A 16,921-nucleotide genomic window follows, 5' to 3' on the forward strand; every position below is an offset into this window, starting at 1 on the left:
GTCATTTCTCCAACCTGCCACACAGCTAGATCACTGGTAGAGGTTTTGACTCATTAATGTGCTAGTGAGGCCAGACTCTAAGTACTACTGACTGGTTATCTGGTTGCAGCCAGATTAAAATACATTGGAGCTCAGACAGAAAATAACACAAGGAGAGCACTCTCATAGAACAGGGTGAAATTGCATTTCTATTGAGAAAGGCCATGATAAAAAGCAGCCAAGAAAAGTGATTGAAGCTGGATAACGCTAACATTTAAGTAAGTTAAGTAAGGTACTCTATTTTTTCTTCAGCTTTTTTTTCACACCTGAGAGGAGGGTGAAAACAAGGAATTTAGATATATGCCAATCAAAGCAGTGTGATTATAACATAGGAAAGTTATTGTCTGAGATTCCTTAATCAGAATTCACCAATAAGCTGAATGACCAATCTGTCTATTTTATACACCCTATTGTTAAGACTTTTCCGCTGGATGTACTTCACTTCAAGTTTAAAGAATGGCTAAATCAATATAAGAAATTGATCTTGTTAAATGCTAATATTTAGTAGAGTTGTCTGTGCTTACAAAATTATTCAGAGATTTAGATTCAGAGCAGAGTACCTCTGTTATTCATTAAAGTGTTTATGTCTTTGGTTAGGCTTCTGTGCAAGCCTGAAAAAAAAATTGCTAATTTCATTAATCAAATCTTTAAAGTAGCAGATCTTAATTACTCATTCTTAAAGCTGCAGGGTGTTTTTTTTCCCCCAGGCTTGTACAGAAGTTTGAAAAAAGATGTATGTGTTTTAATGAATAGATGGCAGGGCTAGGCTGGTGCTAAGTGTGAAGGACTTCTTCCAAATCATTTCCAAAGCATGGAGAGCCCCCTAATATTTAATAAGCTGGGAGTAAAAGTCCAAAATCTAACGCTAATGCTCTCACAATCGAACACATTCAAAGATCTCTGTACTGAGTTAACTTTTAAATAAATAAATAAAATAAAAATAATTTTACAAGTAAACTGACTAATGGAGAGCGGGAAAAAACCATTCACAACCCCCAAGTATCCAGTAGGGTTGTGGAGCAGTTCAGATTTGAAAGCAAAAAGCTGAATCGGAGCGCTCTCGGTAGAAACACAGCCTCTGCCTGCAACACCTCAAAACAACAAAGCCTCTCCCCAGGATTAGGTGCCTGCCCTCTACAGCAGCTGCGCAATGTGAGAAGTGTTTGGCTTCAGGAGCTCCAAAGTCCCTTTCTGCCTTCAAATCTGAAGTGCCACACAGCTCTATTATCAACACCATTTACATTCATAAGTTAAGGAGCAACTAACCATCTCTGCTATAAGCTATCACCCTCCAAAAACATACTTACAAGACAAGAATTCCAAACAAGGGGTACATTTGCACCAGTGGGCCAAAATCTGAAAAATGGGTGCCAGAATGGATGGGACCAACCAGAAAACATCATGTATCACAGGCAAAGCCAGTACTGGGCTACAGATACAAATCATTTATATATAAGTTTTATTAAAGAAATTAAAAAAAAATAAAAACAATACAAATTTTGAAAGAGAAAAGTAAGGGAAATAAAGAAAAGTAATTCAGTAAGTAAAGTGCAAAGAAAGAAATAGAAAAGGGAAAGGAAGAAAAGAAAAGAAAAGAAATTATAGAGTAGTTGTTTCTGGTCTTCTTAACAGCAGTTCAAGCACATTCATACTTTACCCTTTCTAAGGTTACAACATAATTTCCTTCTTTCCATAGCCTACCATTTCTAATAATCACCCCCATAAACCACTAGTTCATTTTTTTCTTTTTTCAGCAAAATGTCCATAAGGGGTTTCCAGTCACTAATAAATGTAGTCATTAGATACAAATCATTTTAAAAGAATAACTTTGAGGTCTAGGTATGATATAGAGACACTGTTAGAAACACAAATTATGCTTGAGGAGGATGCTTTGCTTGCTTTCCAGTAATATTTTTTGTATTTAAAAAATTGTTCAAAAATATGTAAGACAGACAACTTGGTAAGTGCCAAGAATCATGCTTACTGTGGTGCTGTGGTGCCATTTTGGGGAGCCAAGGTATATGCTATCCTCTCAGGGCAGGCCTTCGTTTCTATCACACAGAAGCTGCTGTAAGCATCAGTAAAGGGGTGATCATGGAGGGACACACAATAGCTTCATGTTTAGCTCAGTCTGTACAGTCAACAAGGAAAAACAACAAGGAACAGCATTTTCCAACTTGTTGTTCTCTTGATATGTTGATCTACAGCTTCAGTCATTCCAAACCAGTATGAGCAGGGAACTACAGGAATTCTAGTCCAACCGAGCCTAAGGACATCCAGTTGGAGAAAAACTATAATAGATGCAAATGCAGGCAAAAAAAAACACCCCCCCACAACAACCCAGCATTACTCAGTTTTCTTTTCCTTTACCCAAAGTGATAGCTTGCAGCTTTTTCTCACACTCTTCCCTCAGCAGAAAATCTGGACTAACTACATTATTTGGGGACATAATTGCATCTGTGAGAGAAACTCTTAATTGCACACAAGGTATATCTTCAAATGCCATTTTAGCTTTCCAAACCAAGCTTAAACAGTAAAGGAATCAAGCATCCAAAATACAAACATTAAATATGCAAAACTGTGTGGCTTTGGTTTAGTGTTTTTGCCATGAGCTTAATGATACAAATTTTGCTGAACATCACACTGAATATCTGTACAAAGAACTGAAAGAACAAAGGCGTCTAGGAGCCCAGACTAGCTCCATACACAGATACCCTTCCTTCTTTTTAAAAGCACTTTATCAAGCAACTTGTGCATTAAGGGAGGCAGGAACCCAGCATCTCAACAAAAAGTAAAACAAGCAAATTGAAAACTACAGTGTTAGTCCTTGAACAAACATCTGAATTTACAGGTTAAATATTCTTCAAAACAAGGCTGCACAATCAAATTTGTACAAATTACAATGCTACAAAGAGTCATGAAGGGGAGTCACAATTCCTTTGCATTACTAGATGCATGAGATATGCACAAGTTGCCTATTTTCAACATTTGCTTCACTGAGGAAAAGTTTTTAAAAATTAAATTTATACAGACATAAGTTGAAGGTACAGTCAAATACAGGAATATGGGCTCCCTCCCATAATTATATTTTAACTGTTTCTGCTGATAAAATATGAATTATAAATTTCCAAGACAAACATTTAATTAGCCAGGACCTTTCCTCATTACTCAGTGAATGATTTTTCCAATTAACAGACTGATCAAAAAGCTCAAATATGTTTCTACTACAAACCTTATTTATTTGTTCAGTTCTAGTTTGAGTTCTGTTGGGATTGCCCCTCTTCTCATTTGTTATAGTTCAAACCACAAAAGGTTAAGCAGCTAAGCAGGTGGAACTCCAGTTCAAAGGGGAAGCCTAAATATGATTTACACTTGAATGCCAACTTACAAAATGGGATGGAATCTTCTGTTTGGTCAAACTCAATTTACAGCGTCAATCATAACCTTTAAGTATAGTACTATGAACTGTCTGTAACCTAATAACTAGATAATTTAACACAAAAATATCTAGAAACATGCTTTTAATCTCTATATTTACTTAAAATAAATATATGCAACATAAAGTCTTGAAGGTACATCATCTCTCTGTCCTACCAATGCTTCTTTCCTAACCATTTAAAAGGACAAAAGGCAAGAAAATACCAATCGGTATAAAAATTCTTCTAGCTACAACCTGCTACATCATTAAATCAGGGTATATCAGCACATGACTTCCTTTAGCTGAAGTCTTACCCAGCTCTTTAAAATCTTAAATGTGTAAAACTAGGTTTACATTTTAATAACAACAGTTTAATATATTTATTGCTTTAATTGTTGTACATCGCCCAGAGTCACTTTTTGTGAGATGGGAGGCCATATAAATTGGATATATAAATAATAAATAAATAAATGATCAACCAAATTGAAAATGAGATTCAAGTTAGGTAACTGTAAACTGATGTAATTTGGGGCAAAAAATCCTAACTTCACGGATATGTTGATCAGGCCTGAACGATTTGTAACCAGCCAGGAAAAATATTTTGCTCTTATAGTTAATAACTCAACTAGGAAACTGATTCAACTGAGCAACCACTGCGAAAAAGGATATCTACCTAATGTGCAGCCAGGATGAGAAAGGATCTGTAAAAAGTACAGGAAAGAACAACCAGAACCACCAGGAGTTTAAACACCTTCCATCAGGAGAAAAGGGTAGTAAATGTGTGGGATTCTTTAGTCTAGAAAAAAGGCAATTAAGGTAGTACTTTATTAAGGGGTATAAAAATCATGCCTACTATGGAAAAGGTGGACAGGAAGAAGTTTTTCTCCCTCTCTCAAAATACTAGAACCAAGGGTCATCCAATGAAGCTCACCAGGAGATTTAGGACAAAAGTACTTCTTCAGAGAGTATATAACTAGCCTATGAAATTTATTACCACAAACATTTATTATTTACTTCTTAGATTAATATCTTGCTTTTATACAGGATAGCATAACTAATGTTCCCACCTCTTATTTGTCCCCACAACAGCAACCATGCGAGATATGTGGGCTGAAAGAGAGTGAAAGTCACTCAGTCAAGCTTCTGTGGCTGAGGCGCTCTAGAACATAGGCCTCCCCACTCCTAGTCCAACACCTAAACCACATCATCACACTGACTTCAAACTTTAATCAACTTTTTGCTTTAACTAATACCCTACCATTACATTAGTCAGCTAAATCAAGGGATTACTGTAACAGCTTAAGAGAATGTCCCCTGCTTGGTATTATCTCAAAGGTGTCATTGGCCACTGTGAAAAACAAAATGTGGACCAACTAAAGCAAAAAGTCCATTCAATCCTATGAGATTTTACACAATTTTTTCCCCTTATTTGATAGATATGGACAATGGAAATGAGATTTATGCATGCATATTGTATGTGTTTTATGCTTGCATAACATAGTAGAGGGGATTTTATCCAAGAATATTTGAACTTGGATAGGAATGAAAGTTGAGCCTTAATCCCACTCAGCACTTCAATGTGATGAATAAAAAGGCAACTTGTAAATAAAAATGCAGAAAGAAGAAATGCTCAGCAGTGCTACCAACTCTAACTTACCAGAGTTCACTACAAGCGTGTCCATTTATTTTAATACTTCAAAAATATCTCAACACTTAAAAAACTGTACCATGCCACTGTAGATCTTTGAATAAGACTAGGAATGGGTAATCTTTTGGTGACCAAAGGTTACACTTCATGTTTTTTGTGTGAGTGAAGGTTGTAGAAACAGGGTAATATAGAAATATTTCTCTATTGGTAGGATCTGGATTCTCCATTTTTTCCTAGGTTTTTGTTGAAGAGGGATGTGTGTGTATGTGTGTATTTAAAACTGTCTTTAATATATTTTAGGACACATACTATAGTTATACCCAACTCAATATGGTAGGAAATCTGACTAGATTTTCTTGGCAAGCACTGTCAAATTGGCTTCAAGAACTGCAAGAAAAGGATTTGAGGACTACAGGTTACAAGCTCTCTATTAACCAGAGACTACAGCTACACTGTAAAGGGAAGCGTCTCAACTGTCACCAATTATTCCAAGGAAACTGGAATTATGTGCCACCGATCTGTTTTCACCCCCTCCGAAAAATAATAGATCCTGAGGGTGTGGGGGTATAATGATTAAATTAGTACTATAGATATGCCTGAACTTTTCTCCATTTTATCGAAATGTCAGAGATACCCAATTCGGAACACAGAAAAGCCACTATCACCTACGGTGGAAATTAGAGAAGGGATATTAAAGTGAACCATTAAAAGTTGCTCTAATATGCAAATCTGGGCCATGTGGCAAGTTACAAACCCAAATATAACATATATGCCCCGGCCTCTAGTTTGCCTTATAGGCTTAAATATGGAATGCAAAGTTTAAGGCTGCATGAATACAAACAACTAAAGAATGCAGAGGGCTTTGAAAAAAGACATCTTTGAAAAAAAATCACAGATTTTATATTCTATTTTTATATTTGAAACAGTAAATTTCTAGGCCTTGTGGCTGTAAAGATATTTCAACTGCAGAGGCAACACTTGTTGAAACCTCAGCAACCAGAGAAATTGCAAAATAAGATTTCCGGTAAGCTGAAGTCTTTGCTTTTAATTGTCCTTTTTTCTTATCCTTGATCTGCTAGAATTACGTAAACATAACTTTAAGTCCAGCAAACATGGAATTAATATGGGCTAGAGAGTTGCACTTCTGATGGAGAAATTGGACTGTTTAATTCCAAATGTAAGTTTTTAAAAAATTCACAAATAAGTAATAGCCTCGTAATCATATTGTTTTAGCTTTCTCAGCTTGAAAATCTGATATCAATGCTGTGAAAGAATCAGAGTATCCATTAATCCAAAATTATTAATGAGGCATATATTTGTCTATCATTAGCTTTGTCAAGAGATTTCAAGAACAAACACCTCTTTGATAAATAGCACACTACAAAACACAATTCTTCAAAATAACTTAATTATTCTTTGTGGAGGAAACAGTAACTTAAGCCAGGCAATACTTAACCATCACTCTAAAGTTCTCAATTGCAGCTGGAGAACACAATGTTTAAGTATCCCCAAAAATGAATGCAAAGTAGGAACAAGAACAAACAAGAAAGGCTTTCCAAACAGAATTATTTGCACAGTCTGTATCAAATCTCCCCTTTCAAAGCACAGCGCCAGATTTTGAGTGCCAAGAGCTAGTGACTGACACAGCTCTATTGCATCATTCTTTATCTTAAGAGTGGAGTGTTTGCAACATAACTATACAGGTAATCCTCACCTAACAACCATTTGTTTAGTGACCATTTGAAGTTATAATGGTGCTGAACAAAGGGACTTACAACTGGTCCTCGCACTTACAACCGTCACAGCACCCCCGTGGCCACGTGATCGCAATCTGGGTGCGTGGCAACCAGCTCACACTTATGACAGTTGCAGCATCCTGAGGTCACGTGATCGCCATTTGCAACCTTCCCAGCCAGCTTCCAGCAAGCAAAATCAATGGGAAACCATGTGATTCGCTTAATGGCCACAGTGATTTGCTTAATGACCACTGCAAAAAAGGTTTAAAATCAGGCGTGACTCCCTTAACAACCACCCCACTTAACAACAAATTTTCTGGTCCCTATTGTGGTCATTAAGTGAGGACTACCTGTACTTTGTACTCACAAATAGCAATTTAAAAGAAAGGGGAATCTTTATGCCATTCTGACTGTTAAACATTTCAAAAAAAAGTTCATAGCTGTCCTACATTCTTCCCATGTTTCAAGTATGTATTTAAGATTATGCATCCCCTCTACTGCTGAGTAAAACCTTGTCGCAATTAGAGGAGCTGTAGGGATCATAACTGACCTGATATCAGTAATGGAATCAATTATGGTGATCCTTAAGGAAAACTGCAGGACTTAGTCTCAAAACATGAACTTTTACAGAAATGCACACACTTTTCAAACTAAGCACTGCACTTGGCCTTTAAATGGTATGCCAAAATGGATAGGTCCATGATAAGTGGGTGAGATCAACATTACTGAAATACAGTTAACATGATTAAACTTGCTGAATATATGGGGAATCGTGTGTGTGCGCGCCTTTGAGTCAGTGCTGACTCCTGGCAACTACCTGGCCAAGTCCCTGCAGTTTTCTTGGCAAGGTTTTTCAGAAGTGACTTGCCATTGCTTTCTTCCTAGGGCTGAGAGAGAGGGACTGGCCCAAGGTCACCCAGCTGGCTTTGACCCAGTTGGTCTCCTGGTTTGTAGCCTGATGCCTTAACCACTACAGCAAACCAGCTCTCTATAGGGAGTAGACAGTCACATTAAAAATAACAAATTTTCTAATTACAACTACAAAAACCTTTCTAAAAATCGGAAGACTGAGAATATTTTTTCTCCTTTTTAAAAATCTAGAATTCACTTGGATTCCAGAACTGTGTACTTAAAGGCATAACACACAAAAATCTATGACTGAAGCCCACAATGTGATACTTATAATATAATGCAAGCTTCCTGAACCTGATACTCTCAATATTTATTGGATTTCTTATTCATTAACTCCTAGCCAGACGAGCAGGTTTGAGAAACTGCTATAAAACAAGCAAGTCAAGAATGGATCACACTACAGGTAGTCCCCAGTTTAAGAACAAGTTCCATTCCCAAAGTCTGTCGTTAAGTCGAATTTGTATGTAAGTCGGAATAGTATTATTGTATAATATTGTATAAGTAGTATTGTGTAATGAACTTGAACCACTGTGTATTTTACTCTAATCGTTGTGTATTTAACTTGAATTTTGCTACAAAAGGCTCCGTTCTTAACTATGGGTCATCTGTAACCTGGGCATTCTTAATCTGGGGACTACCTGTACACTGAACTTCATCCCTACATTCACAGAAGCAACAGAACTAGCAGCCACATCCTTCCAACTCCTCCAACTGAGCTGTTTTGGAAATTATGAAAGATGTCATATTCAGGATTCTCTAATGAAACAGTTAAGACTATTTGTGCTAATGGTTTGTGCAACATATTGACCCAGGACTTCTGTATAAAAAAAACCTGTTCACTGAAATGAAAAAGTCCAAAATTCTGCACAAAGAAAAGTGAAAATTAGTAGCTCATATAACTTTCTATTTGCTTAATTGTGCTAATGTACCAATCTTGGACTACCTGCTTAGTAAGTATCAAATACTCTGACTGATCAACATTATAAATTAAATAAATATCTTCCTGCCCACACCCCATATTGTTCTGTAAAGGCAATTTTATTCTCCTTACCCAAGCAAAGTCTACTGCACAGGGGAGGTGTGCATACCTTTCAACCACCTCACTTCAAACATTTTCAATACAACGCATAGTTTGGCCTTCTGAAAACAACATGTAATGACTTAAAAGCACATTCTGTACTACTCTTATTTTAATCCTCTAGCATCAGCTTGAATTTTAATTCAGCATCATACAATAAAAGCCTATATTGTACATCCAGAAATTACCCTGAGGTCAATGACTCTTTTGACTCAACTCAGTATTTTATGCATTACTCCACTACCCCATTTCAAATGTTTCTTGCATTTTCCTATCTTTTTCCCTTTCATATGTATAATCCTCAAATCACAAGTTTTACTTGCAAATTTTTTCTCTTCCATCCACAGAATCATTGAGCAATGAGGGAATCAGCAATGCATAAAACATTTCAGTGAACTCCAGAAACTATGAACTCAGTGACTTAAACTCTACACTAATGGTTTAATCTTCTTGTGTTATACTATGCAATGATAAAGACTAAATGGAAAACACGCAGGGCTTATATGACTAATGAACACTCTACAGAGCCAACCACTTGGTGTATGGGAGAACACACCACCACAAGACCTTCTAGACATTATATATTTTAGACTTTTAGTTCTTAGTTCAATCTTTACTTTGATGTCCCTGGTGTTACAACTATGACACCAAGGGATTTGCAAAGTAGGGATTCTGGGAGTAGTAATTCCAATACATTTGGAGGGTAACCAATTAAGAAAGGCTATAGCAGATCCTGGGGGACCTGCTTTATCACTCTTCTCATACCCACCATTCACCCAATCCTTTCACAGATATTCATATATACATGCAAATGTAAAGAAGCTGCTGCCTTGTGGCCTTATTCCATATAGCTGCAGTGTGTGTCAGAATGTTATAGCCTTGAAATTCTTTCCATATACAGTATTTCATCCAACTAGGAAGGAATAAGACACCTAGATTAGCAGATCTCAATCTAGCACTCTATGCAACTCACTACATTTACCAATGAAAGGTTTTGAGGATCCATACATAAACTGGGGGTTGGCCGCACAGCGCCCATGGTTACCATAACATACAAGATCCCCCCACCAGATGGCATCCATAGGATCCTAAACTTGTATGAAAATTTAATTTTTAAACATTTTCTTTAAATGGCCAAAATCTCATGGAATTACCCTGAAGCAAGCAAAGTGGGAACATTCTGGCACATTGCCACAAGCCCCTATTTCAAAACGGTTCTGGAATCAACTAGCTTTTCCACATACCTAATCATGGCAGATGACTAACTCTCCACATAGTGGTAAACAGAACATAGTGGCAGTCAGCTGCCATTCACAGCATGAATGACCATCTAAATCCAGCTTGAACATTATTTCTTAGTTGAAAAAAAATACAGCACAGATTTTTTCTACTTGTAAGGACCGTACAGAAAGATATAATGTTGTAACTGATAGCTACTGGCAGAAAATGAAAAAACACAGCAGATGCCAAACTATATGTGATGGATATCATATCTCTTCTCTATACTTTTAAAGTTCCAAAGACAGCCCCCTTCAGCTTTGACAGATTCACATACCCTTAAAAGAAAAATGTTCATATGTTTGAAAAATCTGTTATTTTCTGACATGAAAATGTTATGAATTAGAAATGCAGCTTTGTAGCTTGTTTCTTCATGTCTAACCTTTCGTATACTTGTTCTTTATACTCCAATTTATCCCTCCAGTAACGAAAACCAAAGTATGTTTTAATAGCAAGTTAAGATGAATAATATACAGCACTTGGATATCAACAAACATGCATTGTGAGAAACTCCTACTTACCAGTGGCATTTGCTATGGTGAGAGGAAGCCCTTGCAGCTGATGAACCTGGATGCCAGATCCCAGGGCCCCGAGGTTAATCGTCTGAAGGCCTGGTACAGAGGATAGCTGAGCGGCATTTACAGTGACCGTGCCACTGGGTAGAGAGGCAGAAGCTATTGGTGTGAGTGTTGTGCTGGTGCTCCCTGTCTGCCCCAGAGACACTCCCTGAACGGGAGCCAAAGCGATTGTCTGAGCTTGTGGATTCTGAACCTGAAGATTTTGTAGCTGAATAGTTTGCCAGCTGACCTGTCCATTTGGCCCTACAGTGGGTGTTCGAATAAAGATTGGACCAGTGTTGGGGAGCGCCTGGATCTGCAGGTTCTGCAGGGCATCTTGAGGAGTAAAGGTCTGGCTACCTTGTCCTCCTTGAACAAGTTGAGGCTGCACTAGGATCTGCTGCTGGTTTTGATCAATATCTTTCTGTTGTCCTTGCTGGACTGCAACTCCCGCAACTTGCACAGCATCAGCATTCTGAGTGCTGTTTGTCCTCTGTGATGCCTGCACCTGAACATTTGTTCCCACGTTGCCACCAGTGGAAAAATTCATGATGCCCAAGTTACTTGTTGTGGTAGTGGCACTGTAGTTGTTAGCATTGGTGAAGAAAGAGGCAGTATTGGCTTGGGTCACAGCCATGCTGGAGGAACTGATTGAGGTGCCAGAAGTTGCTGGTTGAGAGCTGTTCTCTGGAGAGCTAGAACTGCTTAGAGTAACTGACTGAGACGTGGGTGCCAAACTGGCAGCAATGCTGTTAACGGGCAATAAGGTGATATTGCCATTCAAAGCCAGTGGGACGTTAGTGACATACTGTGTTTGCCCTGAGAGGGCATTTACTCCCTGAATGGGGACAGCCTGCTGCAAAAGATTTGGCATGGCAGCCAGGATATTGCCTGTGCCAGACCTGTTTGCAATGAGCTGCTGGTTAGTCCCTGGAATTATCTGCAGTTGGCCAGAGGCATCCTGCTGGACACTAACTTGGGTGGGAGCAGTGGCAAACTGCAACTGTTGACCATCCACAGTTTGAAACTGGGGAATCACTTGATACTGAATGTTGGGTAACACTCCTGATAAGCCCGTCAGAACTTGCTGATTCTGCATATTTGGGGTGGCAGCAACCACATACTGCCCAGTGCTGGCAGCTCGGTTTTTGGAAGATGAATCGCTCTCTTCATTGCTATTACTCCCCTGATCTTTGGGAGAATCAGAAGTTCCAGAAGCAGTGGAAATTATTTGCCAGCCATTTGCGTTCTGGGATATTTGAGTTGCAGCAGCAAGGTCCAGTTCACTTGAGCCTCCCTGTTGCCCCTGTAAACCATCAGAGTTCTCACTGGGAGATTCAATCCTGCTGCACGTGGCTGCTAGCAGGGCTAGAGGAGAAGGCTGAGACTCCTGTCAGGAAATACAGAACAAGAAAGGAGGAGTCAGGTATCTATTTGACCATCCCAGACAACTGTACAAAGCAAGAACAACTGGGGAGGAGCACATGCAAGAAGCCAATTAAGAATAGATGACTTGCCAATCACCTAAAGTAAAGACTGTAAACACTGGTCTAACCAATATAAGGCAGATCAATAAGAAGCCACAGATAAGATTTTTAACAAAATAAACAATCTCCATCACTCAGGCTAGATAACTTTACTCAGAATATTTTACTCGGACAATTTACTCAGAACTCGGGCTAGACAATTTTACAGTCCAACAATCTTTCAAGAGGAAGTACAAATTCTAACACTCATAGAAATACTAATAAATTTTTGATGAACCCTTAACCCATCCTGTTCTGAATTTATTCTTCTCCTAACCCTAGAACCACAAGATTATCATCACCACTTTTTCAATTGTGACTTTAATTATACAGGACTGCAAAAATACTAAAGATTTTTTAAAGCTGCAAAAAGGACTGAGCCAACTCTTTCAAAGAACTAATAGAAAGGTAACTTTCTACAGTATGCAAATTGTGACTTGTTCCAACCCATCTCTCCTTCTCAGAACTCTCACTCACCTGGGCCTCGCAGTTTCCTCCATCATTACTGCAGCCTTCATCTACCTTCTCAGTCTTGACAATAACCATGTCTTCTGAAATATCATGATCTGCATGGAAATTAGAGGATACAAAGAGAAAGAGTAAATGAGAGTGAAATAAATAATATACAGCATGTAGTTCTTTCATGAGGAAGCAGAAAGGAACAGAGCATATTTAAAAATACAGATTTAAAAATGGAGGCCTTCAGCAGACACTAGATAAAGCAGCACAAAGTAAAGCCTTGTGATTATTGACTATACACTTAGTGATATACTTTGGACATTGATATAGAAGTTCTCTGCATTTAGAATTTGTGTTTAAAATCATCTAGCACTGTAATGGGGAAAGGTGGTAAAGAGAACATAAAAAGATGGAAAAAGAGCCAATAAAGATGACAGTGTAACTCAGTGAGCAGTTCAAATGTACCTACAAAATCCTGTGTTCGCATTTTTAATAAACAGTGGAAGTCCCTGACTGGCCCTGAACAAGCCAGTCCATCTCACATGACTGCTGAAATAATGAGAAAGGATATTATATGCTCCTCTCCAATCTCTTTGAATAAAGGCTGAGATATAGATACAACCAATAACTATGATTAAAATTTAAAGAGCAACCATCAGCATACCAGATAAACTGCATGCATTGCACATCAACAATGGAAAATAAAATGGGGCAGTGAGAGTATCAAGAATTGTTGTAGGGCTAAGAATAAAATATCAAAAGAGGACCTCTTATGACCAAATTGAATTTTAGCAGCAATTGCTACAGTACACATTCACAACAGTCATTAAAAAAACATCCTAGGTGATCATCAAAACTGCTAGGCGGATATCGGTGTTGCGTCATATTAACAGCCTCTCCCTCACCCTGCACCGCCCTGGCCACTTCCTCATACTGATGATGTAAAACCAGCCCGATTTCAAGCTTCAGGAATGTACGTTAAATAACTCACACATCTACGGGTAGAGATCTGTTTACAACTTTTCGCAGCGTCCCTAACAAAGGTCTTTCTATAGCAGAGACGGCTAGACATCTTCCAAAACCTATTCGTCGTGAAAAATACTAGTTTTCTCTGAAGTGTTGCTATTATTGAAAAAGAGCGCTTCGGCAGCCCTCTTCACCAACCCCATCTCTGTAGGGCAGAGCAGCAGTACGAAAGGTGCTCTCGCGGGGTAAGGCAAATGCAAAACGCCTCTGAGTGTGGGGAGGAAAAGGGGAAGCCGTTGCATGAGTCATTCCCAAGGGGCGTAGGAGTATGCAAACTTCTGACTTGCAGCTGGTTCAATAAGGAGTTCTGCACCAGTGTACACAAAGCAAAGCCTGCCAAACATAACGATTTCCGAGTTTAAATTCTTCCCAGCGAAGAACGCTAAGGAAACTAGTCTGCCGCAGGCCAGCGCTAACAAAACCTACGCAGCCTCCCTCTGCATCGGATCTGAGAGGGGGAAAGAGGCCTAGCAGATCTTGAGCGCAGCGACGGGTTGCGTGTTTCTGTTTTTAAGAGCGTAGGCAAAGCTGCCGAAAGGTGCCCTTCTAATAGTTTAGGCAGAGTACCAAACAAGGCCTTATCGTTTCTCAGAAGTGCCTCCGGCCTTCCTGGAAGCGACATCGCTCGGCCTGAATTACAACTCTCCCCCCCCTCCTCTCCCCCAAGATGCGGACGGTTTAACCAGGCACATTCACTCCCGGGAGGAAGGCACTCTGCATATGGCCCGAAGCACTCTCCTCGCTTTCTAAGCCCCGGTGCGGCTGAGCAAGTTTTCAAGGAGATCGTGGAGTAGGCGCATACATACATACATACATACAAACACACAGAGAGGCTTTTCTTTTAGCTTGCTACTTCCTCTCCTCCCTCCTTCTCCGGCATCGCCTGCGCTTCCCTCCCAACCTTGGGCAGCACCACCACAGAGAGGTAGACGGAGGATCCATCCGGCTCCGCCGCTTCTTTCCAGCGGAGAAATTCCTGCCCCCACCTGGTCCCGCCCGATCCTCCTCCTCCCTGAGGCAACTTGCCCTCCCCTGGCCGCTTCCTCCACCCTCCATCGCAAGCCCCGCTCCCCTCCTCGGGGCCCCTCCCCCAAAGGCTTCCCCTACCACGGCTCCTGGCTGGCTTCCCCTCCCCAGAATCGTTACCCCTCCCCCGTTCGGATCCCCCCGCCCGGGGGGCTGGGCGGGGCGGGGCGGGAAAAGAGAAGAAGGCGGCGCCCCCCGCCCGGCCACGATGGTCCCTTCCTTACCGCTCATGTTGGCTGACGGGGGAGGCTAACCTAAGTGGTGCCGGAGGGGTGGGCGGGGCGGGGGCAGCGAAGTCGGTGACGAGGCAGCCTAACCCCACCGGTGACCGCCAAAGGGTTGGCGAGGGGAGGGAGCTGCGCCGACACGGCCCAAGCCCAGGAACACGCCTCCTGCCGCTCTGCCCAATCGCAAAGCCTGAAGGAAACTGCGGAAGGCCGTATTAGCTGTGAATGACGTGTCCTTCGACCATTCAAGCACAGCAAGGCGGGGCTTGGCGCAGGAATGGTGGGGGGGTGAAGAAAATTGAAGCAGTTTACGAAGAGCTCGGCGGTGGCACCCCTTCCAGGAAACGCCTCTGAGTGAGGCTCCACCCAATGGAGAGGGGTGGGGCTTTGACCGAGAGTTCGAGTAACATGGTCGAGGAAAGGACGAAGGGATACTAATAACTGACGTTGCGATCTGCCAATCGGCTGTCGCGCGAAGTTTCTGAAGCTTCACGCGTATGATGAAATCGTGCAACTTGACTCCTGACCGACCTACTTATAACCCAATCAGAGCTCAAGAGGGCCTCGCGAGCCTTTCCTGAAAGGAAAGAAGGCGGGGACAGGACAGGAAATGACATGCTCGTGTAACCCGCAGCATCTACGGAGAGCCTAGTGAGGGAAAGATGCGTTTCAGAGTGATTAAGCGATGAGCAGAAGGGCAGCAACAAGAGGGAGGCGGAAAGCTGCCTGCTCCAATAAGGGACGCGGACGGCCTTAAATTGGCCAATGGGGATGGCGAATCCTGTGGGCCTTAGCAGAAGGTGACGGATGTGGTGCCATTTTAGTTCGGATGTGGAAAGCGAGGTTCCGCTTTTGCCTCCATTTAATGAAGGTGTTATGTAACGGCTGGTGACGCTTGAGCCTTTTTCTGGGAATCGGTGAAATGGGGCTGGCCTTTGGCCACCGATTCAGTGGTTTAGGAAGAATTTCTCTTTTTCTCTTACCTGTCAGGGCAAGGAAGGAGTAAAAAAGATGAGTTGGTCTACTTAAGGTTTTGCTTGTTATTGTCTGTAAAGCATACATGTTCAAGAAAACAGTGAGGTAGGTTTTTTTTTTTTACAGGGACACTTTTTATATGTTGACATTGTTTACCGCGTCATTTTTTGCCTATTACTTTCCGGTTCATTTTTAAAAATCAAAACCGTGATGCACAGTCCTATTCAATAGACGCTGCCGTTGTATACGATGGAACCGACGTAATTCTGAACAAATTAGTTCAGAAATAGGTCCCACTTTTTTCGGCAGGCCATGTTTTAATATTTGTTCTGAGAACCTTATTGCCTGTGAGCCAATAGGGAATAAATGTAAGTGCTGAGCAGAGTCACCTCTGGCAACTTGCCTGATTAGGGACGCTCGTTCACAGATTCACACGTTGCTCACAGATACACGTAACTCATTCGGTTAACATAAATTTCTCATGCTATAAACCAGAGATTGCAATCATGCCAAATGTGTGATCACTAGCTTCAGTTGATGCCTTGTTATATATGTGCACAACAATCTAGTGAGCTAAAAAGAAACAGTAACATTAAACATAAATCTATTTTACATTTTAAAAAGTTAGTGTAAAAGAGCCATTTCAATCATTTAGCTGGCAGCATTTTTCATTGACCAGATACCCGATATTTGGTTCTAATACTAGATATGTAATATTTTTTCAAGTTCAGTGTCTCTGTAGTACTGCTTCAAGCCACAGAAAATGTTTTTAGGGGCTGCATGCAGCCCCACATACTAGGGCTTTAAGGCCACTGCTCCTTTGTCCCTAGAAGGGTGTCTGGCCAGCAGTGTGCCTGCTGACATTTTTGAACCCAAATTCCCTGCTCTGCCTGATTTTTTAAAAAGTTTCTCTTAATTAAATGAAAGGGCAACCTTATCAATTTAAATTATAAATCAGTAAATAAATACATTTATATTTAATTTTGTGTTTTAATTCTATAATAAAAATAAATTTC

General features: G+C 40.5%; 1 protein-coding gene across 5 annotated transcripts in view; it reads right to left on the reverse strand.

Moving 5' to 3' along the window:
* SP1 (Sp1 transcription factor) overlaps positions 1-15,179 on the reverse strand; it is a 31,025-nt gene extending 15,846 nt beyond the window's left edge. Inside the window, exons 1-3 of one of the 5 annotated variants that reach the window (XM_088138041.1) lie at positions 14,928-15,179; positions 12,670-12,758; positions 10,631-12,056 (exon numbers count right to left, since the gene is read on the reverse strand). In XM_088138041.1, the coding sequence (XP_087994167.1) occupies positions 10,631-12,056; positions 12,670-12,758; positions 14,928-14,934 (1,522 nt within the window). In that variant the 5' untranslated portion in view covers positions 14,935-15,179. Of the gene's footprint in view, positions 1-10,630; positions 12,057-12,669; positions 12,759-13,315; positions 13,356-13,642; positions 14,423-14,487; positions 14,631-14,927 lie in introns of those variants that run through there. The other 4 variants (XM_025163758.2, XM_025163759.2, XM_088138042.1 and 1 more) reach the window with 4 other exon arrangements.
* Positions 15,180-16,921: the final 1,742 nt, after the last annotated feature.

The sequence above is a fragment of the Python bivittatus genome, unplaced genomic scaffold (assembly GCF_059951505.1).
Source record: "Python bivittatus isolate LINGU-HERP-01145 unplaced genomic scaffold, Pbiv_v1 ctg000220_np1212, whole genome shotgun sequence".
Classification (NCBI taxonomy): Eukaryota; Metazoa; Chordata; class Lepidosauria; order Squamata; family Pythonidae; genus Python; species Python bivittatus.